Source organism: Indicator indicator, chromosome 7 (assembly GCF_027791375.1).
Source record: "Indicator indicator isolate 239-I01 chromosome 7, UM_Iind_1.1, whole genome shotgun sequence".
NCBI classification, from domain to species: domain Eukaryota; kingdom Metazoa; phylum Chordata; class Aves; order Piciformes; family Indicatoridae; genus Indicator; species Indicator indicator.
Window position 1 is genome coordinate 19134344 of NC_072016.1, and position 25567 is coordinate 19159910.

Sequence of the window (25567 nt, forward strand, 5' to 3'; positions counted from 1 at the left end):
CTCTCCCCTTGAGTATAACTTACCATATTACCCTGCAGGTAACTATCAAGTCTGGAAAGAAAATCCCTTCCTCCCAATAAGAATTCGTATTTGTACAAGATGAGTTTACATTATATCCAAAAGAATTTCCAGTTTATGTTTGTTATTGTACTCTGCCACCTTTAGTTCACATGCTGTACTTCTTACATAGGTTATTTTGCCATTTACAATTAGATGAGGCTTACATAACATTAGTTCAACAAAGGACAGGAAAACTTCATCCTCTTCCTTACTGATTTCACTGTGTCTTCCCACTTGCCTCCTGTCTGCTCCACTTGCTTCCTTCCCTGGAGCTGTATTCTCCTTTTACCTTCCCTATATTTCTTCATGTTCTCCAATTCTTTTCAACTTTTAGGTCCTTCTAGTTGGTGTCCTCTGTCCTTCCCTCTCCAAAGGCCCCCAGATTTCTGCAGCAACATCTTTCCCAACTACAACTCTACTGCCAGTCACAGAAACCTCTTCCTTCTCATCCACACACTGTCCTTCAAGCACTCTGAGATGGGAACACAGCAGCTCCAGTAACACAACAGCATAAAAACCAGGATCCATAAAAACACTTGCTCTCCACACCCTTTACAGTTTTTCAAGAGTACCCCCTTCTTGATACAGAGCAAAATAACTGTTATATTCATTTGCAGACTGGGGAAAGAGAAGCAAGGGCTGGGGCAGGGGCAACAAAAGATAGCCCAAGTTGTTTTACAATAGATTTTATTACCTTCAAAACAAGCAAATATGAGAACAAGGCTTCCACACAGAAGCTGCATAGCTGCTATGGTGTACAATGGCTCCAGACAAATCATCTGTGGTTGCCAGGCTCTTCTTTCCCATCAAGAGCTCAGCACCGATACATGAGGTACTTGCTGCACCATAGTTTGAGCCATCATGCAAAAATACCATGATGACACAAAGGAAACAAAAAGAGCAACAAAAAAGACATTCCAAGGGATGAAATCCCAATTCCACTTAAGCAGCACAGATGGTGATGTATCCTTTATTATTTCCTTACATGTGAAATTCAGCACACAAATATCATACATGCAATATGAATACCCACACAGAAAGTAGCCTTCAAGAAAACAACTCCCACTGACCTTAAATGCCACATTCAAGATTTCACTTTCCTACTTTACTTAACCAAAACTAGATAGTGGAGTATTATAAATTCCACACATTCCAAAATAAATCTTTCTTCTCAAACTCTTACCTGCTTCTTCAGAGAAGGGGCTAAGCTGAGTGTAGCCACAGTGTTTCCTCTTGTCTTTACTGAAGATGCTGTCTATATTCAGAGACTCTCTTTTAGGTCTCCAAGTTGGCCGGTACCTGCTAGACAAACTGGATTTAGACTCACTACTGGTACTCTCCACTTCCCAGTCTCGAGTGTGTGCAGACAGGCTTTTTGAGGGTCGTGTTTCTGCCTGATCCACACTAGTCCCTGCACGAGGGGAATTCTGGATGGCTTGAGAAATCTGCTGTGGTCTGCTGTGGATCATATTGCTCACTGTCTCTTTAAATTCCTTCAGCCTGCTGGTGCTGCTGGATGGTTTGGGGGCAGTTCTGGGGGCTTGTTTCTCCTTCAAGGTTTCTCCTGCAGTTTACAGAGACAGCAAAAGCCACAAAAATAACTTCTGATTAAACTAGCATCCCAGACTTGCAGCTGCATCTTACAGACTTGGAAAGTTAAAAAAATTAAAATCCCAACAAAATTTAAAAAAAACTCCAACCAACACACTCCAAACAACTACAACAAAAAGCTAATGCAGGACAAAAGACAGAAAAAAAAAAAAAAAAAAAAGAGAAATGCACATACACACTGAAGATCACAAAAACATACAGAAAGAGGTATTGATATTTGAAATAAAGTAACATTTCTTGCCTTCACTATGATATCCTGATGACTGAGCCTCATCTCCTTTTCGCCGAGACCTGCTAGAGCTCCTCTTGCGGTCTGCCAGTGAGCCCTTTTTGGAAACAAGCCTCTGATTGCACTCACTGTCAGTCAGGTGCCCTGAAAGGACAGGAGAACATAGTAGAGATGACAAGAGCCTTTGGACTGAATGTTCTCTGTGATAAGAGCAGTAGGGCTCTACTGCTCCTTAGAGGTACAGATGCTCCAATGCTAACTGGCAGGTTTGGGCAACTTTTTGTATCCAAAAGTTTGTGGTTTTGTCTTGGGGAGGGTGTTCCATTTTTTAAGTCATAAAGGAGCAATAGGACTCTCTAAGTGAGAACTTATCTACAGGGAGAGGAAAACATTGACTCTGCCTTGTCTTCTCACAAGTCACAGTCTAAAGACATCACTTCCTTGCTCTTTCAAGTACTTTTTCAGTTTTAATGGCCATGAACATAAAATTCTGGAGGACAGCTTGCTTGAACTCTGTTGAACGAAGAGACTCAAACACATGAATGAGTTACCACGTAATAGTAAATTACTGCACTTCATCAGCTGCTCTGCACAAACTGCCCATCTATACCTTCTTTGCCTGTAGCAAACTATTTAGTAATCTGAGTTAGTCTACAATGTGAAGCCTCAATTTGCTCTCAAGGGCTAAGCCAGCTAATTCACATCTGCCACAAGCTAAGATCATACACACAAACCTTCAACATGGATTAGCTGAGATGTGACAATGTTCCCTTACTACAGCTCATGTGTCTGAGTGTTGGTATTTTCTCTTGCATACAATTTACTCCCCATTTTCTCAAATCAGATGCACATTAAGAACATCTGACGTCCTAAATTTTCTGTATTGCCTTTTCTTTAACACACACCCACAGTCCTAAACCTGCAAGCACAAACACACACATGGCTTTACTCACGTGAGTAGTCCCAAGCAGAGATGCAGGATAAGAAGGGAATTTATGAATAAGCTACAAAGACTTTTCTCTAGCCTTTATATCACCAACTTTCACCTTGCATAGGATGATAGGAAAAGAAAATCCCTACTACCCAATAGTGGATTAGCAGCCTCCAGACTACAGAGCTGTCTGTTCTGAGCCTTCCCCCTTCTCTAGAAATTAACTTTAAAATCAACATTTAAAGCAGAGTTTACACATGAAATTGTACCTTCAACAGTTGAAAAAAACCCAAAAAACTCAGTTTAACTACAACTACTGCAATAAATCATCAGGAAGGAAACCAAACAACAAAAAGCAACCTACAGAAGACTCTCAATTCTATTAATGTGCAAAGTGGAGAATGATTTTGTAGCCGAATTCTTTAGAAACAAGCAGATTGTATAAAAGAAAACACATTAAGGAAGCAAAAGAGAAATGTTGGCAATGAAGACAGATGATACGTAGCATTTAGGTGACTGAGCACGAGTCGGTGCTTTGGGAGAACTTGTTTTTCCTTCCCGGTATGAACTGTCATACATATTTTAGGGACTGAAAAGCAGCATTCTCTTATACTTTGTAGTGACTCCCCTCAAACTAGAAGAGGTTTATGTTTCACTCTAGAGTGTGAAACTTGTGCAGTTATACATTTTTACCTGTTCTTTCTATCTGACAGGAAGTGCTTGGTTAGCATCCTTCAAATACTGTAACAGAAACGACTTAAAGATATTTGGGGCTATTTGAGCTAGTTTAGAGTCTGCACAGACTAATTAGAGCCCAACTTTGCCTTGTGGAATGAAGGCTGCTAGCTCCATGTAAGTATTTTCTCTTTCTTTCATAAACTGCAAATTTTGTCCTATTGTCAGTGGACACTTAATAGCCACAGAGAAGATGTCAAGAACAAAAAGTCTGCAGGACACAGGCTTTGCTGTCTTTACTTGGACCCTCTGGAACAAAGACTAAATCCACAATAAAGTCTGAATACAAGAATTACAATCCCAAGAATACTAGCTAACAGTTTACACTTTTTAATTCACTAAAATAACAAGCCAGGATTTGAGTGCCCAGTCACATGCTTAAACGATGTCTCTTGCTGAATGTATTACTTAAGTACCTCATTCTCCAGAGGTGGGATGGCTTCACAAGCAAATAGTGACATTCAAAGGAAAAACCTGGGTTTGTAGGGGTTGTGTGCATGTTTAAAAACGTATTAGAGAATGAAATCAAACGGGTTAAGACAGTATGCCCCTTACTCCCTCCCACTGAAATCTCCGTTGGATGAATAGGGCAGCCAGAATACGCACATTTTTCTCAGCAGCACAGGTCGGTAGGAGCAAGAGAGGGCTTATGCAGCCACTCTTCATGCCCCCACGCTGAAGTACCCAGGTGCCTGAGGTCATACGACCCAATGGTGGTCCTTCCCTGGAGGACGATGTGCGATAGGGTCCATAATTTTCTAGGCTGGAGTAGTGGGCAAATGGCCATTAAATGAAGAATCCTGCTCTTGCCCAAAACGATGCAGCTGACAGGTCAATGTGGATGGCTTCTTTATAGCCCCACGGAGCAGCATTTGATGATTGAGTAGTTGTATAAATTGGCAGACTGACTTTTTTGGAAAGGTTTTGGGTAGGTAAAAAAAAGGGGAAATGCCCAGACAGGTGGCTAGCCAAGGGGGCAGACTGACTATAGCTAAGGTTGAATCAGGGAAGATGAGGACAACTGAATTTAGGTAGAGAGAGAGGCTAAGCTGAAGGAAATAACATAGGATAGAATAAGCAGGAGAAGAAAGAAAAAGAAAAAGAAAAAGTCACTAAAAAAATGACAGAACAAAAGGTTACATGCTGAACTTCATGCTTACATGTTTGAAACCATTCCTCTGCCCTCCCTTTTCTGCTGACGTTTCTGCATGGTACGTTTCGCAGGGAGGAACCTAATGCAATAAACTTTGTGCCACTTCTGCAAATCAGATGAATAGTATTCCACTAGCTTTTTCAATTTTGTCTTCTTTATATTCTGAAGATGAACATAAACTTTGTTTCCTCATCATTCAAATTCTCCTCCAATTCTCTTCTCTCTCACATTCTACCTAGGACTACGACTGGAATACAGAGTATTAAGTATTCGCCAAAATATTACAAGTACTGTGGAGCTATGTAAACCCTTGTATCACATTTACTTGGACCTCTGATGAAGAATCAAAGAGTAGTAAAGAAAATCAACTTGAAACACTTTTGCCAGATTTTGATGTGAAAAACATTTGAACCAATAAATGCATGTATCATCACAATATGAGAGACCAACTGTTTTGCAAATAAAACGACAAAGTGGTACGATGGCTTTTGATACTCTGGAATAAGAAACGTTTGCTGATTAAAATGTTATGTCTTTTTAGTCTATTTATGGCATAATAAAGCAACTTTTCAAACAGACTTAGAACATACTTCTGATGCTTGAGAGGTATGACCCTAAAGTCATGCACTCCATTTTCAGCAGCGATGTTAAAAATCAGAAGTTACTGCAAGAAGAAACAGGCTGGCTTGGGTCACTGGGCATGAATAACAGGAGATCTGAGCCTTCAAACTTCCAGTTAACTTCTTTTCAACTCAAGAGTGTTCAAGGAAGACTGTTCAGCTGCCCAAAGGAACATATATACAGATTGTCTTCTCACTGAAGCTTCTCACTTAATTTGCCTCTACAGCACAGGAAGGAAATCATCTTATGCTCCTGCCTGGTGCAGTAAATACCACCAACACCACTTAAGTATACAGTCCTGAGTGCCCAAGCATGAGAGACTGGGACGATGAGGAGCTGTAGAGAGCTGCAACTCCTGCAACGAAGTAACTACTTGCAGATAAGTAAACAGCGCACACGATGCTTACCAAACCACACAAAGGCATCACACAGACTCCAATTTCCAGAATTGTATATCTAGGAGAGCAGGTAGGATCGTGGGTACCAGAAAACATGGTCTGTAAAGTGTTTGTCTGGCTAAATACAAGTCTACAAAACCCAACAAGACTTTTAAAACTATGCTTAGTTTTTTGTCAATGCCAAAACCAAAAATATTTAGGATACTAAATACCATTCGCTATTCTTTTAGAGGTTACATATAGATTTTTCACTGGAATCCACTGTAGTCATCACATTTAATGACAACGATCACACAGGTATAATGGTATCTGCTACCTGTGTCCCTGCTGCTTTGTGAAGCTGCATCATTCTCCACATTGTAGATGACCGTTCCCTGTGAGTCAGAGGAGAAGTGACTGACCACAGACTCATGGTGTGCCTGTTTATAAGGATAGCTGTCTGTAGAGGAATCCGTTCTGGTATCACTTGAGATGGAAGGTTCTCTCCCTAGGGAAGGAAGCAATGTCAAGGAAGCTAAGTCAAATTTCAATCTTTTTGAGCCATTTTGAAAGTCAGGAGAGGCTAAAGAAAGAAAACAGAGGAAACTATATAGAAGTTAACAGGAAAACAGAGCACTAAACACACAAACTCAGAGTTGAGGATGCCAGAGCTCATAGGAAAAGTTCTCTGTCCCTGAAGAGAATGTCACTATTTTTTACAAACCTTTATTTCTTTCTCTTTGAGATCTCCACATTTATCAAACCCTTTTATTATGCAAAATTAAGCTATGTCCATTGGATTGAAAATATACATTAATACCACACTGAAATTATTTTTCATTAATTTTTGATGCTGTCAAGTGTAATTAAAAAATTAAATACACTGCTTCAGGGGAAGTCAAAGTTAAAAATTAGTTAAGTACAAAATATTAATAATGGTAACAAGAACATCACAAGTTATAACAATTCACACCTTTAATCCGCTATGAATCAAAATCTTGTCTAGTTAAAGTTTACGCTGAAATTGTATTCTCTAAAGCAAAGTGACTTGTTCCTTCTCAAGAAGCTAGTATCGATCCCCTGAACAAATGGGATATGGAAAACTATGAAGCATCATGGTTCAACTTCAGTACAGTAATTCCTAAACACATTAAAAGAGGAGAAAAAGACAATCTCCTCCCACCACTTTCAATACATAAAAAGTGAAAATCTGAACGGTTTGAAAACTGTTGGCTGTTTTAGGTGTTATGTATACACTCCTGGATATACAGACTATTAATTTTATACTTGCTTCCCAGTGGAGAAACTGAGATGGAAAAAGAAAATAAAGAAGAAAGTAATTCCCGTGTTTAATCAGAAACACTCACCCTGAGGTCACTTCACATTTTCACTAACAGCAAGTCCTGTTAATTGCTGTCCTGTTTAAGGATGCCTGACAACTTTTGAATTCAGACACTTCCCCTCACCTCCTTACTGGTTACAAATCTTACTGGTCTGAAGAAATATAGGATATAGCTGCCAACGGGGATGACGGCCACAGAAAAAAAGGTAAATACAGCAACAAGAATCAGTTTGTGGAAGTGATCATTTGTAAACTGAAGTATTTCTTCCACAGATATCAAGAACGTAAGAGGAGCTGTTTCACTAGCTTCACAAAATTTTGTACTTGCATCTTCAACAGTCTTTCCTTCGTAACTCGTATTATCAGATGTTGATGTGTTTAGATGCATTTATCACATTCCCCTGGCACAAGTTCAGGTACCACATTGGGATTAAAAATCTAAGAATAAAGCAATCTCTTATTTTCTGAATTATGGTCTGTGGATATCTGATTTCTGAGGAAATACAGAACAAGCTGTAGTTACTTAGTGAGGGAAGAAGAGGCCATTTTGAAAAAGGTATATGGGTATATGAGGGTAGAAAACTATGGACATCATCAAGGCTAGAGAAATAATTTAGCTCTATTTGATAGGAAAATGTGTAGGGTATGATTTCTTCTGGTACTTCAACCTACAGCAGCTCTCACAAATTCTCTCAAGAGATTGGTTATCAATGTTGAACACTGCAAACTACAGCAGAAAGCCTTGAGGAGTCACTGGTTTTGAAATCAAAGCAGGCTATTCACTACAGCCTTCTGAATTTTGTCTGAAAGAAAACATCTTTTTACACATACATTTTTGTATTCAGCTTCCTGAAATTATTTTGAAACACCATATTAGATACTGCAGACAATGACCAGAAGGATTATCTAAGCATTTCCTGGAGATCAGCCAGCAGAACAGCACAGCAAAATTTACAGCATATACTGACCTGAAGCTTGTAGGAGTGATCAAAACTGCTATATAGCACTGAAGGCCCTCCTGTCCCTCCTCCAAACTTCCCCTCTCTTTCACAACAGGAAGATAGATTCGCAAAATTTCATGGCATCTTGTCAACTGAGAAGTGAAGGCCATCTTACCAGTAGTTTTATTTGCATTTATTTATAAGAGGAGTTGGAAATTTATATACTGTCAACATGTAAATAGAGAGAACAGATGTTCTCTACAGATTCACTGATAGGAAAGTGTAAAGTTAGCAACTGGCCAGGAAAACCATAAAATATTCCTGGAATTTCAATTGTATAAATAGACTAAAATCCTGGTAGAAAAGTTGCATTTCTGGTTTTAGTCTTGCCTTGCTGTTCTTGGCAACTTATAAACCCACCTCTAATTCAGGGTATTCTCTGCAGACATTCAAAATAGAAGCAATTTTCTTTTGCAAAGCCATTACAATATAAACCTACATTCAGTTTGTGTTTTCACACTACCTGGACTGCAATTGTGTATCTCTCTTAGAATTTATTGCTCTTTAAAGGAGGCCTCAGCACCCAGTGGTGTGATTACATGTCCAAAAGTATCCAGAACTCCAGTAAACCAACAACTTGTTCAGACCATTACTGATATCTTGAGCAGACCAAGTTCTAGCCTCTAAAGCACCTGATTTGGATCTTTCTAATTATCTTTCTAATATCTTTCTAATTCTATAGACTATCATTAATGCAAGAAATTCAGGACATAGGAAAAGTGTTCAAGGCCTCTGGGATGTTAAGCACTACATATCTGATGCTGTAAATCGTTTCCGATGCCTTTTTGAGTCTCTGCAAATACCTTCTCCTTCGTTCTTCCACAAATCAGATCATATTTCTTATGCTGCTTTATCTGAGTAAAAGACAATCCAAAGGTTGAAGATAAGATTTGTTGATTCTGTCTTTTTTTTATTTTTAATATACCAGTATTTCTTCCCCTTCACCCTTTTCTAAGATAGTTCACTACCCTAGAAAAGGAGTCATTTATGAAGTTTCTTTAGTATTTCTCTTCCCTAAATTCCCTCCTCAGTTCAGTTCCGCAGTTTCCTTTAACTTTAATTGTTTATACGTTTCTGGTCTCATTCCCTTCCTGTTAAAACTGCTAACAGATTCATGAACTCAAGTCATTGAAGTCATCACCTACTGTTCCTCTCTGTTTCTATGTCACAACAGGTCCTTAATTTTTTTTTTCCAGTTTCTTTCTTCAAACCTTTTGTAAAAGAATACTCCCAAACAATCAACAGTCTTGGACTGAGAGAGGGATTCAAAGGTGAAGCATTGGAAGTCCTGTTCAGACTTCCAGATCAGCTCTGACAAGAAACAAGGACCTCTGCCATCAACAACACACTCAGAAGGAAATTTTTTCACATGCAACATTAGAGCATAAAAGTGTAAGGCACAGATCCAGTCTGCTTACCTGAGTCTTCACTATCATAGCAAGTCCTGTTATATTGCTGTAAATCCACTTGAGGGGGCAAGTCTTGTGTAGACACTGGAGTTCCTCTTGGATCTGCATACAGCAGCAGCAAAGGCTGATAGTGACCCTTAATGCACTTTGTCACAACATCTTTCCATTTTGGACCAATCTGAATTAACAACAATAATTTTAAAAATACACAAGAAAGGTTTTCTGTCATCATTTCCTACAATAAGCCCTTCTTATTACACTTACACTGCTTTCAGAGTTTGATTTTCTACTCCTACATCCAACACGGAACTGGACTCACCAAGAAAGCTCTGAACCAATACAAATGAAATCAAGGTATCCACCATCTTATGGATAAACAAATTACAATTCCTACTGAAAAACATGACTGGAAAAATAATCCTTTCAGATTACATTTTTTTCCATAGAAAGCTTTTCATCCTCTGCAATGTTCTGATTTTGCATAAGTCGAAAAAAAGAATTGTTAACATAAAGTCTTAATCCATCCATCAGCATAAACAAAATTAATAATAAGACATCAACAGCATAACAGCAAACACAAGCCAAGTCTAACCCTTTTGGTTTCTGTGTTACAGAACCTGTGAGCACTTTCATAGGCCAGACAGTAATTCACATAATTACATTCACCTCAAAAATCTTCCTCATGTAAAAGTTTCTCCTAATACACTAAACATCTGTTCAAACAAAATTTGCTAAAGCACTGCGGTACCTATCTTTGGCAAAGTTTTGCTGCAGAGAAACACGACTGAGAACAAGTTGCAAAGATTAGAGTTTTCCCTTTGAGATTATGTTTGGCATGACTACAGAAGAAAATTTTCTTCTCTCATCTTGCTGACTCCATGACTAGGAAGAGAGATTGGTATGAAACAATGGCAAACTAAGTAATAGGATACAGTAATAGGATACAGCAACTACTAGGGAAGCCTAGTATCTGGGTACTTCAACTAACAGCAGGTACTAAACAGCTGTATTGCTTGTCAGCAAGCAAGGGGACATATATTAGATGTGTACACAAGCAAACACAGCATAAAAACAACTGGCAGCCAACAACAGGACTAGGGATAGGGCTTCTGAGATTTCTGGTATGCTTTTATGAGAATGCTTTACTCTTATCAAAACAAGAAGCAAGAGAATTACGGATCTCGAGCGGAAAAGTAACCAAAAATTTCTAGAAATCTATATGGGACTACCCACAAGTTTCTAACAGATTCTTCTAAATAACATTTTCTCACCTCTTTTACATGAGCATCATCAAAGTACATCCACTTGCGGATTTTAGTTTGGAAGAAGAAGGTAGAATAGTGTTTTCCATAGTAACAGATCATTCCCACCAAATACAGCTCTGAGTGTTTTGCTCTGTCATCAGTTACTCTGAAGAAAAGCTTCAAGAAGGGAAGAAAGAGACATTAAAAGATAAATTAACAAAGCACCCAGTATTTTACATGCTGTTTTTCTGAATCCACTACTTCAGACTGCTACGAGAACGACTGTGTTTGTAGGTGGTGTCAAAAAACTCACATCTCCCAATTTAAGGCAAGTTCCCAGACTGTGAATAACATCCTCAGCCAGATCAGAGTGGTCCGAGTCCCAAACCAAGCCAATGGTGATGATCTGTGGAGAGTTCATCAGCACACGACGAATACGGATCTTCTCCCCACAGTTACTCTAGGATTTAAAAGGAACATGGACTACAACCTTCTCTTATTAAAATGTTAGAGCAAGGCACTGACAAGTATAAACTTCAAAAGTACAGCTTTCAAAGAGGCAGTGGTGAAACACAGCAGATATAGTATCTTCAGTGCCAAGATATAAGCTGCTTATCTTGCAGATGAGGAGCGTTACCTTTACTATCTTGTTTCCCTCTCCCCTCCCATTTCTTATTTTTTAAAAAACTGCCAGTGTTTGCTGACTGGCCAGTCTCCCGTCACTGACAAGTACGCTGTAGTACACTGAGAAGCGTACCTCTCAGAGACAAGCTTGCTTATGAAGCTTTCTCATTTCTCATCAGTCTTTTTAAATCATCGTCTGTTGGCATTGTGGGCATCTTTAAACCATCGTGGTAGAAGTTCACTACCTGAATTAAGAAGTTATCACTGCAAACAGTGCACTTAAAAAAAAAAACTGGGGGAGAGGAGGGATAACAAGACACGGGGGGATACAACTATGACAAAGTCCCTTTGCAACACTCACTGTCCCCTTGTGGCAAGCCACAAAGGTACCTCTGCAATACTCCAGAAAAAAAACCATTTTCCTATTGAGAACAGCTTCTCATCTTTACAGAGACTAGTTTCACAACTGGATATAATAATTTCTGACACTACAACCAAGGAAGAGATCATAAAGCATTTCTTCCCCACAGCAATCCAGGAAATTAACTAGAACTTCAGTCCCAATTATCAAGGAGATACAAAAATGAAAAATTAAAAAAAGGAAAGCAACGAGACAGATTTTTCTACAGGGACAGAACCTTGACACTTAAATGTAGATATGATGTTTTAATATCAAGATGACTATATTCACACATATTTTGCAAGGCTCAATGTACAACCATTTCTGTGGATTACCTCACAAAAAAACCTATCTCACTCTCAAATTGTTTTCTTTGCTTCAGCTAGCTAACATCAGCATTTTCTGCAATATAGGAGAAATACGGCATCTGATAAAAAAGCTTCTCCTGCACAAACATTAGGCTACCCTTAGCTAAGGCTCATTAGAAATATGTCCCAAATTGAGAAAGAAAGGAACAGCAAGTGCTGGTAAGCAACTTTATTCAACCGTTTCATAGTTAAATAGCAGTTCACTCTGACAAAGAATGTTTATTAAATTTTTCCATGCTTTGGTTATTAAGTAGCTGGACTCACATGAATCTTAGAATCATTAAGGTTGGAAAAGACCTGTAAGATCATTGATTCCAACTGTAACACAAATAACATGACCACTAAACCACATCCTGAAGCACCACATCTACATGCTTTTTTAATACCTCCACAGGTGGCAACTCCACCACCTCCCTGGGCAGCCTGTGCCACTGTCTCACCACTCTCTCAGTAAAGAAGTTTTGCCTTAATGTCCAATCTAAACCGCCCTCAGCTGAACTTAAACCTATTTCCTCTTGTCCTATCGCTAGTTACTTGGGAGAAGAGACCAACACCAGCCTCGCTACCTCCTTTCACGTAGCTGCAGAGAGCAGTACCATCTCCCCTTAGCCTTCTCTTCTGCAGACTAAACAAGCCCAGCTCCTTCAGCTGATGTCCTCATATGGCATGCCATCCAAATCCCCCACCAGCCTCACTGCTCTTCTCTGGACATGCTCCAGGACCTGTCTTTCCTACACTGCAGAGCCCAGAATTTTCAGTAATACAGTATCTTCATTTCTGTTGCTCAGATAAGCAAGCCACTGTTTGCCAGTGTTTAAAATATATTTCATTGGAGCTTAAAAATGAATGTTTCAAAGTTACAGGTATAAAATGGAAATACTTACACTGTCCCCAGGGCTATGCTTCTTAGAGCCTGTACTGCTTGACTTGAGGTCTGATGAGGTGTCCAACAACAGCATTACATGAAGCAGCAATTATGCAGCTGTTTCCTGCCCTATCTATTAATCAATATGTAAAAAAGTTTGATACCTCTTCTTGCATAATTATGTGAAGCCCTGGATCTGGGCATGATCAAATTAAAGAGCAGAGCAAGATATCAAACTCTTGCTTTAGAAATCTAGCCCTTATGACTGTTTTTTAAAAAATAAAACAGTTTTATAGCTACATTTTTTTTTGTTGTTTTTCTTTACCCAACTGACACACAGACTTAATTCAGCTGAATTTTGTCAGGTTTTTACTGCATAGTAGAATGGACTATTTTTAAGAATAGAGGCCTGTGACTACCAACTGGACATATGCAATGATTGTTTTTAAGTGGTTAAGAACCACCCATCAACTACAGCCTACACCTTCTAGTTACCATCTTCCTGAACTGCAAACCTCACTGAGAAAAATACTTTCTCAAATTTTCTGTGATCATTCCTGTCTTTGGCAGGTCTTGCATAGCCTGTATGCCCCCCTGCTGGGATATCCTCTGGCAGTAGGAAGCAGTATACCTTTTTTCTCTTTCTCTCTGACCAACATTTTGGCTGCATGGTGCAGGTACAGCAGTTTGGTCAATTGTTGATTTATTCCACTTTAAAGGCAGTCATGAGGTTGAATGGAAGCTTATGTGGGCAAAACAACTGATCTTGTACACATAATTACAGTGACTCATAAAAAAGGTCTGCTCTCTCTTGCCACAGCATAGTACTGCTAAAATGTTTTTATAAGAAATAAATACTCTCATGATGCAATTGCAGATGAAGAATATTACCCTCAACATAAGTAAACACCAAAGAAACTGGATGAACTGTGGGAACAGTGCTCTGAAAAGACAAGCTAATCAAAGCCACCATTAACTTAAATCTCCTACAAAAGCCTTCAAACTTTGTCATTTTCATTTCTTTAGGAAAGATCCCAGAACTTTCATAACACTATGGAAGCAGTATTATTGCAGCCTCACGTAACACTAGTGTTGGAGTTCACCAACTCTCAGTGAAGTTGAACAGCAAACATACAATAGTTACTTCTAGGAGCAATACAGGCTTGAACAGGAATGGATTGTGTGGCCATTGCCCGGAAACTATGTGAGCATTTCCAAGTTACTCTCCCCAATTAGCTTTTTTCATGGCTTCTAATTCCAAAACGTTCATTTTTGGTTTCCATCCAAAAATTACATCTATTTCTGTTCTCATTACTTGTGTCTAATCGAAGAAGCACTGAACATCAGTAGTTTTTCCCTTCGTTCACTGAGTAACTGAGAGGCACTGAATCCAAACTTGAAGAAAACTCTCATACCTATCCTTTTTATTGTTACCATGAGCTAAACCTTGAAAAATTCCTGAGTTAAAAGTACACCTCATTGTAATCTACTAAACCTCTTTTGTCCTGTTCCCCCATGACAGGAAAAAAAGGACACTAACGGGACAGTTTCGCAGATCTCCCATAGTGCTGGCATTCTGTAGTAGTTCTCCAAACATATCTGGAGTGGGTTTCTCTCGTCTCTCCAGCATGCAAATAGCTTGATTGCTTCGGAATAGAGAAAGCATGGAAAACAAAAGTTTAATGCTAAAACAAAAATACAAAGCCACATGAAATGTTTCAGTTAAGTTTTATAAAAAGTTAAGAATCTTAAAACATGTAACACTTTTTGTATTTAATATCGTAGAGCAGAAAAAAATCACGTAAGTGTGAATTACTACATCTTCCATTATAATACCACATAAAGAAAACAAATCAAACTTAAAATAGAAGCAGTTTGCAGTTTGGCTTAAAATTCACATCTTAAAAGCAAGCTTTATCATTTTGATAATTACTTGATTTCAAAATTAGTATGTGCTTCAAAATACTTCTCTTCAGTAACCACAACACTAGTATGATTATGAAGCACATCCTTAAAAATAAAACTATAGACAAAAAATAGCCTGTTACCCAGTTGACTTTATTGTCCCACGTTGTAAGAGAGATGACAACAAGTACACAAGAATACTAGCGCTCAAAGAATGCTCAAGCTTAAAAGTGGTTTATGAGGTAAAGAAATCTATTACTCTTTAGTTGTATTTTTAAAATTACGTGTTACTTAAGATTTTATGACATATTTAATATAAAACACTGAATACTATTTCCATAATTATTTTCCTGGTTTTCAAACAAATATTGTGATACATATTGTATGCTGTTAACCTAAAGAAAAACTGCAGCCTGACGTTACAGGAATACTTCTGATCCACCATTGAAGTGGTAACTCTGAACAGAGATTTGCATGAGAACAGTGAGGAACAATTTTCAAGACAATTTTTTTTGGTTCTGTAACTACTTGTCTCATGCACAGGACAAAAATACAAAGTTAAGATTTCATCCAAATCAAAATTTCAAGACAGAAGCAAATAAGAGACTCCTGCCACAATCAGATGGAAGCAGCTTTTAACTGAGCAGCCACCTACTAAAAGACAAGAAGACTTCTCTCCTTTAGCATTAATTCAAACAACCTACTACAGAGCTACAGCTATTGCACTGTGTACCATCTCCTTTAACAAAGGGTCATGGTGACCAAGGGAATTCCCCAATAAACAGAAAAAGTAAGAGCTATATCCATCCATGAAAGTGTATTGAAGAACTGCATGCTTGTCATTCTCACTCCAGAAGCTAAGGCAGTGCCAGACAAATCCCTTTGAAATCATCTCCAGCAATATGAAGGACAAAAATGTGAGTCAAAGCAGAAAACATGGACCTATCATGGGCAAACTATGCCTGACCTGCTTGATTACCTCCTATCACAAAACGGTGGTTCTGTTGAGGAGACAAGAGCAATGAATATCATTTGGTCTCTTATCAAGGCTTCCAAGTCATCTACAGTGTTCTTGTGGCCGAACTGGGAAGTCCGGACTGCAGAGGTAGAATACAACATGGACAAAAAACCTAGCTAGACATTCAGGCTCAGAGGACCAAAACATAACTAGCTGTCAGTTAAAAGTTGTGTTGCTCAGGTGATGATGCTGGAGCTGATGCTATTTAACATTTTTCTTAACTACCTGGAGGATGAATCAGAACATACCCATATCAGGTTTATAGATGATACCAAACTGGATGGAGCAGTCAATATGCAGAAAGGGAGTGCTGCCATCCAAAAAGATCATGCAGGAATAAGCTGACAGTAACCAAATGAAACTCAGTAAAGGCCTGCACATTGGGCAGAGCACACTCAGAGCAGCAGTACTGGCTTGGCACTGAACGGCTGAGGAGCAACATCACAGAAAATTAGTAGCGAAGCAAAACATAAGCCAGACTCTTTGCAAAAGAGAACAGAAAAAGGGCAAGAGGTAAAAGATGCAGAACAGGAAAATCTGCCTGGATATAAAGAAAATAAAAATAAAATTCACAAAGTGCTTAAGCACTGGAACAGGCAGCCCAGAGAAGTCATGGAATTTCTGTCCTTGCACATTTTCAAAACTCAGCTGCACAAACCCCCAATTAGTCTGATCTGGCTTTGAAGTTAGCCAGGCTTTGAACACAGTGATGGAGTAAATGTCCAAATGTCCTTTCCAGCATAAATTATTTTTGGTTTTTTCTCATCTTGCTTCTTAACTCAGTTGCTCACATATTATGATCTTTCAAATGTATGCGTACTTGCTGCTACAGTTGTCATATTCAGAACTGTAAACAAGTAGACACACTGATCTGTGCCTAAATGGGTACCTACTGCCCCAGTGAATCCTCATGTTGTTTATTGTAGTTATCAAAGATCCCCCAACTTTGAATAAACTGTGTTTGGGTCATCTAATCTTGTGACAGTAAAGATGAAGCTGCAATACCAATATTAAAAGAAAAAAATTAAAAATCCCTTTCTTGTAAAAATGTGAACTCACCAGAGTGAGGTTGTGGAAATATAATGTACCATCTGGATAAAAGGTAATGGGTCAGAGGTGGCACCACAGCTAGTACAAACACACTGAAGAGAAAGAAAACATAATACAATGACAAGATTAAACAGGTATTTCCACAGCAACGCTTCTACTGTATATTTTTTACCATGAGAATGCATGTCTTAGGAATGAAAATTTGAATCCTAAGAACTTGCATAAAGCATGTAGCATTACCTCACCTGTTCAAACAAGGTCATTGCAAACTTCTGATGGGAAACACAATGTGGTGCAGTGCAAATATCTTCCTTTGTCTCATCTGCAATGTGGAAGTGAATTCGCATTAGCAGGTTTTCCTAGTAGAAGAGGGAAGAAAAAGCAAAAAAGTATGGCATCGTTTTCCATGTAGACAAAAGTTCAAATAGCAATCACAAAATTATGACAGATGCACGAATGTTATCAGTATTATTCACAGAGATGGAAGGGCCCTGTTTTGCTTAGAAAACAAGCTGCTATTCTTTGATAGAAAAGAAAATGACTACCATTCCAGATATGAAATGCTATGCCAGGTAACCATTTACTTTATTTACAAGAACAGATGAAGATTCTGTCATGATTATTCTGTCCAGTTCACAAGCATCAATGGAATTGACCAAATGTAGCAAGCAGAGCCTCTGCAGTTTTAAAATCACTGGGTTACCACTAATTTCTCATTAACACAAAGCAACCTGAATCAATTCCTATATTCCACGAGGTCTTTGAAATATGGCAAATAAGCTACATTCTGTCAAAAAGGTGGAGGACTAATAAATGCATTAAACAGATTAAATTCTGCATGAAGCAAAAGCACTGAATGTTTTCTAGATATAATATCACACAACTGTATCTCTTTTCAAGTTTCCAGGTGCTCTTGTCTGAAGACCTCCACTCCTCCCACTGTCGTTAACATTAACCTGGGGGTGCTAGAAGTCCACTGACACCTTTTCCAGCAGCACACTCTTCACTATCACTATAAGGTGCCTGGATGGTTTATAGGTCTGCAATAAGCAGGTCAATATTAATCATTACACAAAAAAGCTCTGACCCTTTATAATTTCCTTTGAATTTCACAATCTAAGATCTACTCACATTTAAATTAAATTTCCGCCCTTAGAGCTGAAAAGATTAACTAAGTGAAAAGCTACGGAATTATCTCTGCTTTAAAGCTTAACCTCAAAAGGGAACTTGTACTCATTTTACATGTCCTTATGCCAGTATGGTTAACCTAACAAACCTGCTTGTAGGAACTCCCACAGCAGTACTCCATAGGCTATTCACATTAGCTTTCTCAATAAAGAAACTAAATCAAAAATTCCAATGTTAAACCATACAGAGCTCTGGTCAAGTGCTGAACTGCATATAAAGATTTGACATAACTGTGCTCACAAGGGCTGCTGTGTAGGCTGATGTAATTTATTTCACTTGGAGGCTTTAGTGGTATGATCTACTCCCATTTTAAGTGAGTTCATTAAACTATACTATTTAACTATATTAGTGGTTTATAAACACAGGATATTTGGGGTTATCATATGCCCATTATCAGTCCACTTAGTTTATGAGAAAAACCTCCAACAGTTACATGCATTTATCCCATTTCTATCATCTCTTCCAGTACAAGTGTCAAATTAGGTAGGACTCCACTCTGACAGGTGCTTTAACTGAAATATGGTTAACTTTGCAGTAGTAAATCCAGTACATTTGGATTTTAGTTAAGAATGAACATCTTTGTTAACAACCAAGTAAGAGATAAACACACTTAAGCCACCCTATGCACACCATTATTTCCAAAAAGGGGAGCAGCCACAAGACAAAAATACATTCTCATTAAGTTAAAAATAATTTTTGAGACTAAAGAAGGAAAATGAAAAAAAATCAACTAAGAATAAAATCTTAACATAAAGGATGCTGTTTGAATACAAAAAGAAAGTAGAAAAATAAACCTAGGGATGAAAGATTTGTGTAAAAGTTGTCTCCTCACCACACTGATGGGGTAACCAGACTGAAAGAAAATTGTCAGATGGATTACAAAGACAGCACAAATATTTGGAGGTGATCCATTTTACTGTTGTTTACCTCAACTTATAAAACATAAACAACTGTGGTTGATTTATTTATTTTTACTTTTGCTTAGTTAGAGGTCGTGAAAATACAGTTTCAAAATAACTGGCAAACAAAATGTCCTTTCACCCGTTTGAGATGATCCTTAACTCTAGAATCCTGAATCATCCCTGCAGTGCCTTTTTGTTTCCTTCACATTCAGAACACACTTGAGACTGCAAGCATTATATCCACAAAAATAACTGTAAAAATGGGTAACACTGAAGTTTCCATTTCAAAAGCATTAGCCATTACTCTCAAACCAAACACCAGTTGCCCACTGGATCACTTCAAGCTTGGGGGATCTCTCTGTGGATTTTTGAGGCCACACATGCAAGGTCTGTTGGAATCCAGGGAGGGGGGTAGGGAATAAATGAAAAAATTGCGTACTATGGGTTTGCATCTATGCCTGTCAAACCACCTTTCAGTTATACTCACAAAACATTCAGCAGCATCATCCATGATGCCCAGCTGGAAGCGTTGTTCATCCTGAAATGTCTTTGCAAGAGCAGTACGCAGGGCATCGGAAGGCAGAACCTTCTCGCTGCTGCACTGAAACTGGTTGAAGATACTCTAGTGAGAAGATAAAGACAGCTAAGTTACTGTATTTTCAAAACATTACTTAAGTTATGTGAAAACAAGTAACAAACATTTATCGCATTCCGATCAAACAGTACACTGATATCCCACACTGATATACATTTCTCTAATTATTTCAGTTGTTCCTTACCAGGAATAGATCAGGCAAACTAGCACAAGGTTTGACAAACTGTACAATCTCAGCTGCTTTGAGGAAGCTGAAAGTGTGCAGAACAATCACTGTCACTACACAGCCAGCAAACCAGCCTCCTTGCCCCTGACATTTCTGGTACACTTTACAGTGTTGGAGTGTTATCTACTACAGATGTAAAATGCTAATCTCTCTTATTACTGTTCTTATTCTGGTATTTTTATTTTGGTGCTCATTCATGGGTGAGGGCCCAGTGTGCTGATACTGACAGCTCTTCTAATAACACATTTATTACAGTATTAAATAATGATGAGGAAAGTGGTAATGAAGAGATGGTTGTGAGGCAGTAGCTTTCACACCTCATGAATTACAGACAATACCTCTCCTGAGTTATCTTTTATATATACATACATAAAATAGAAAAAATGACAGTGTCTCTGTACTTAACCTCGATTCCCATTTCTGCCACTCCTATAATAGAGCAAGTTTCATGTTTCATTAGTAAGTTTTCTCATTTCAGGCAACCTCACAAAGAAAAAATGGCAGAGAACCAGTTCCATCCTGCTTCAGCACTGTATGTTAAATAATTTAAGAGCACACGAAAATATTCGTGACTGTGCCTTAGAAATGTATTTTTTCTGGTTATCATGAATCTCACTTCACTGATTTGGAACCTAGGTACTCGCCTAGTGACTGGCACACAACCTCACTGCAGGGAGTTGATGGACAGGACCTGGTTTACTTCAACAAGAGCTCTGAAATGGCTCCACACACTTGGTGGGGAGGAGACAATCCACACAGGTTCCAAACTAGGTAAAAGCAGAAGCAAGCAAGCAAACCAAACACTTTATTTAAACTTCCATATTTAATGAAACAGTATTCTTTACATTTATGTTAACTAGTAGGTAAGTTATGGGTAAAGAGATCCAGAAGGAAAAAACTGACTCTGATAATCATAAGCAACTGCTTGTCACAAAAACCTTAATTTTAAAATTCTTTGCATCACAAAACTATTATGGCCTTCACAATTAAAAGCAAAAAAAAAAAACCTCCAAAAGCAAGAAACTTTCATTAAATACAAACAGCAGAAAACTGAAATGTTATCACAACCACTTAACATAAATAATTCAGTTACAAAGAATTCTGTGAAGATTTCTAATATGTAAGAATGAGAAATAGAACATCACAATACTATACAGAAGAACGATTCCTAAAATTTGTAATGGCATAGGATACAGTGGTATAGTCTTATTTTAATTACAAGGAAAAAATTGTCTTTAAAACAAGTAATTGTGCATCTTAGTCTAACAAAGATCAAATCTTTTATCACGGCTGTGGCAGTTTAAGCTGGCTGCCTCTTGTTACTGCCACGTAAGTTATACCTGCAGTGTCCTGAGTGTCCAACCCAGTAGGTGAACACAGGAAACAGCATACCTTTACCCATACATCCTGCACCCTATAAATCCATCTGCAAAGTCATTCTCTCCTTCTTTCTTCCGTCTCTGTTCCCGTGGGAAATGTTCTCTATTGGATAACAGTGGGGGAGTACCTCAAGGCCTCTTAGGCCTGCCTAGGCCTAATGTCAGGAGGAGAAGAGAGGGGACAGTCTCAGACCTGGCCAGCCTGAGACTCGCCTAGCAGTGGATGGGGGGGAAGAAAGAGCCCTGGGGGTTTGGGTATACCCTCAGGTGGGGAGAAAGGAAGAGTTAGGAGGCCTTTGGGTTGTATAAGGGACTCTGTACGCTTTGGGATTCTTTGCTACTATGCTTTGTAGTTTTTGTAGTTTCACCAATTGCTTTTCCATTTAAACTTTCCATGACTCTCCAAACCATTTGCGTGAGAGTCACCCTTTCGTGTCTCTCTCGGGGTAATAGAGGATCTGCCTGGCCTCAAACCAGGACAATTGCACAGTGCAGTTTAGAGCACAATAGAACCCAGTGTTTGTAGGAAGCCCCAAAAGCACCTCAAATGCAATCAAAAGTAACTTTGAACACAGAAGGATTTGGTTTTCATTGCATTTTGCTCAGGGTTTCTTGGGGTGGAGGTTTTAGGGTGGGTTAGAGTTTTTCTGAGGGGTGTGGTAGTGGTTTCCTCTTTTCCTTATTTTCTGAGATAGGTTCTTTGCTGTCAGAACAGGACTTTCTTGCCTCTCAGCTTTAGATGGACAGGTGTGGCACTTCCTGCAGTTTGATCACTAACTTATCTAAGTCAAATCTCTCTCCTTAATTTCAGGTCTTGTCCTAGCATACTCATTCTATATACAGGTCTGAAAGCCAGCTGGGACAGACCAGGAAAGCCCTACTGATTCTGCCACAGGAATTTTCATGATACCTTTTCTCCAAGTGCTTCTGGAACTTAATGAGAACTTTATACATGAAACACTGAAACTTTGTTCTCTTTTGAAAACTTCTTCACTCAAATTTGAAGACAGTGAAAACCTCCTTATTCACTCCACTGATGATTTCTCTCAACAGCTACTTGCCAATACAAATAAACATATCTCTAACATCAGCAACAGTATGCTGAAAGCCTCATGAACAAGGGAAGTCTGTCCTATTTCACTAGTCTTCAGGAGCTAAAAATCAAGAATGTAGAACAAAAACAATACAAAATCCATCTATTAGCTTAACAAAAGCTGAACAGTTACTAGTAATGAATTAGAGGCAGTACTTTGATTTCTACACTGATGACTTGACTTGCTGGTAAGTCTACAAGCCAATCCAGAGAACAGCATGAGCACGGGATTTCTCAAAATCAAAAACGGAAGGGGTTGGAAGGGACTTCTGGAGATCAACCAGTCCAATCCTTGCTGCTATTGCAGGTATGCCTAGATCATGTAGCACGTCCAGGTGGAAACTCTCCAGAGAAAGAGAATCCACAATCTCTCTGGGCAGCCTGTTGCAGGGCTCTGGCACTCTCACAAGTTTCTCCTTATTACGTTCAAGTAAAACCACCTGTGTGAAGAGTTTGTGTCTGTTGCCCCTTACCCTATCACTGGCCACCACTGAAAAGAGTCCAGCGCCATCCTCACAGCCTCCACCCTTGAGATATTTATATGCATTGTTGAGATCCCCTCAGTCTTGTCCACGCTTAAGGGCTCTAGGTCTCTCAGCCTCTCCTCATAACAGAGATGCTCCAGTCCCCTAATCATCTTCATAGCTCACTGTTGGACTCTCTCCATCAGTTCCCTGTCTCTCTTGAACTGGGCAGCCCAGAACTAGACACAATACTCCAGGTGTGGCCTCACCAGGGCAGAGTAGAGAGGGAGGAGAACCTTCCTTTACCTGCTGGCTACACTCTTCTTAATGCACCTCAGAAGACCACTGGCCTTCTTGGCCACAGGGGCACATTGCTGGCTCATGGTGAACCTTTTGTCCACCATCACTCCCTTCTGCAGAGCTGCTTTTCAGCAGGTCAACCCCTAACCTGTACTGGTGCATGGGGTTACTCCTCCCCAGGTGCAGAATTCCATACTTGCACTTGCTGAACTTCATGAGGTCCACCTCTGTCCAACTCTCCAGCCTGTCCAGGTGTCGCTGAATGGCAGCACAGCCTGCTGGTGTGTCAGCTGCTCCTTCCAGTTTTGCATTATCACCAAACTTGCTGAGAGTACACTATTCCTTCAACCAGGTCATTGATGAATGTCAAACAAGGCTGGTCCAGTACTGACCTCTAGGGAACAGCAATAGCCACAGGCATCCAACTACATTCTGCACCATTATCACAACCCTCTGAGCTCTGTCATTCAGCCAGTTCTCAATCCATCTCCCTTGTCCACTCATCTAACTCATGCTTCCTAAGATTACTTATGAATGGAATCCATTTTTTTCCCTAGGAAAGAAGTATTCAGTTTATTTGGGGTAAAATTGACATCTGCACAGTGTATCCAACCATACTGATGAAACAAACCCCACACCTGATACACACATACACATGACTTCTTAATCAGGCATGTAGAAGCTGACTGGCTTAAGAATGCCAGTTGGTTGAAGACAACTGGCAACAGCTACTGAATCAGATTAGTGTCCATGCACTATAAATTTGAGTTGTGTCCTTGGCAGCTTTCTGAGAACTAATTATTCTCTTCCGGCACCGTGCAGAAGTTGCTCCTGGATGGGGATATCGCTGCAGCTCTAGCACTGTGGTATTTGTTTCAAAGAACGTTTTCCCACCAGCACTTCAGTATTCCCTACATTAACAGTTTCTGTCTTTTAGGAAAAGCTGCAAATATCAACGTGGCCAGTCCCCATCTTTCCCTTGCTGCTCAACATATCAATACTAATTTTGCTGTCAGATTTTTTTTTTGTTCATGGGTTTTTTGGTTGGGTTTTGTTTTGTTGGGTTTTTTTTTGTTTGGGTTTTTTGATGGTTGTTTTAGTTGGTTTGTCTTTAAAAACTTTCCATTTCAATAGCATGACCTTCCTACTCTATTCCATTCACTGAGCTTTTCTTCTTGCCTACTGTACCTAATCTCTCATCCAGAACGTCACATTCTTCTGATGCAGCCTCTCAGTACTACCACCTGTTTCAATAAAAATTTTAGCCATTAAAATAACTCTTCTCCCACCCAACCACACCAGCCTCCACTCACAGTATTTCTATCAGCTCACATTTCTTTCCCTATTTTCTCATTTCATATTCACCTTCAAGGGTGGAAATAATTCTAGCTCTATGGTTTTATGTCTTTGAAATCTGGTAACAACCAACCTAGATTTCCATTATTCTTTTCTTTTCCAATCTCTCTTTCATTGTTATTTTTACGGTGCCCTAAACATTAACATAACATCCCCAAGATGGATTGTCAACTTAGGTAACTCTGGCTACGACCAATTGCAAATGAAAATATACTTTCCACAAGTTTTGTTTAGGAAAGTCAGGAAAAGAAACCCACCTCACAGAGTGTCCACATCAACTAGAGGACAATGTATTAACTACTTGATAAGAATCAAAAGAGGCTGTAATTACTTAGAAGCTTCAATTAACAGTTTAATAACTCAGGACACCATACTTGCTGCTTTTTGATTTGACAGACAGTTGACTGTAAGTACCAACTGAATAAAAAAATGCAAATAAGTTATTTTTTTAATATATTTTTACTACTGTTTTACCCTGAAATACTATGCTGCTTTGGAATAAAAAGCACAAACCAAGAGGATGAAATCTTTGCAACCAACTTATTATTCCTATTACTGTTTCAACCAGATAATGAACTTTTCATAACAAACCCCTCTACTTCAATCAAGTGGCTAACAAGCAAGACCACCAACTATAGTCATTCCGCTTCTTTAAAGTGCTCCAATACCCTATTGTTCTCAGTTTTCACCTTAGGAAACATCGCTTCTACACAGAAAACGCACATTCTTCCTACTTTTGTTTTTTAACTGTATTACAGAAAAGATCAGCTCTTTTGAATTTATCAACCAACAGAGCACTACAAAAAACACTGTCCTATATACTGGCTCTATGGAGGTCCCAGTACAATCCCTGGAAGGAGAACAAAACTCTCTGTGGCATGCTCAGTACAGTGGACGGATTTCCCCCTTCCTTCCCTCTTCCAGCTGTGATAAACAAACACCAAAGTCAAGTCATGCTCTAGGAAAAAAGACAATAAAACTGAACACAGTAGACTTCACCATTAATAATAAATTAAAAAGCTGTTCCGGAGTTATAGCAGGCAAACCACATAGTGGTAAGGAGAGCCTGTGTACTCAGAAAACCCCACTTAATGCCACATCTTAAGGAGCAGTGCTTGGAA

General features: G+C 39.0%; 1 protein-coding gene across 1 annotated transcript in view; it reads right to left on the bottom strand.

The window, feature by feature from the left end:
* The window catches only part of USP54 (ubiquitin specific peptidase 54), a 51477-nt gene that overhangs the window by 17874 nt on the left and 8036 nt on the right, over positions 1-25567 (bottom strand). Inside the window, exons 3-12 of the mRNA XM_054382774.1 lie at positions 19521-19655; positions 17189-17302; positions 16953-17035; positions 14511-14616; positions 11027-11173; positions 10741-10890; positions 9479-9647; positions 6055-6225; positions 1913-2044; positions 1244-1624 (exon numbers count right to left, since the gene is read on the bottom strand). Of these exons, the coding sequence (XP_054238749.1) occupies positions 1244-1624; positions 1913-2044; positions 6055-6225; positions 9479-9647; positions 10741-10890; positions 11027-11173; positions 14511-14616; positions 16953-17035; positions 17189-17302; positions 19521-19655 (1588 nt within the window). The remainder of the gene's footprint in view (positions 1-1243; positions 1625-1912; positions 2045-6054; positions 6226-9478; positions 9648-10740; positions 10891-11026; positions 11174-14510; positions 14617-16952; positions 17036-17188; positions 17303-19520; positions 19656-25567) is intronic.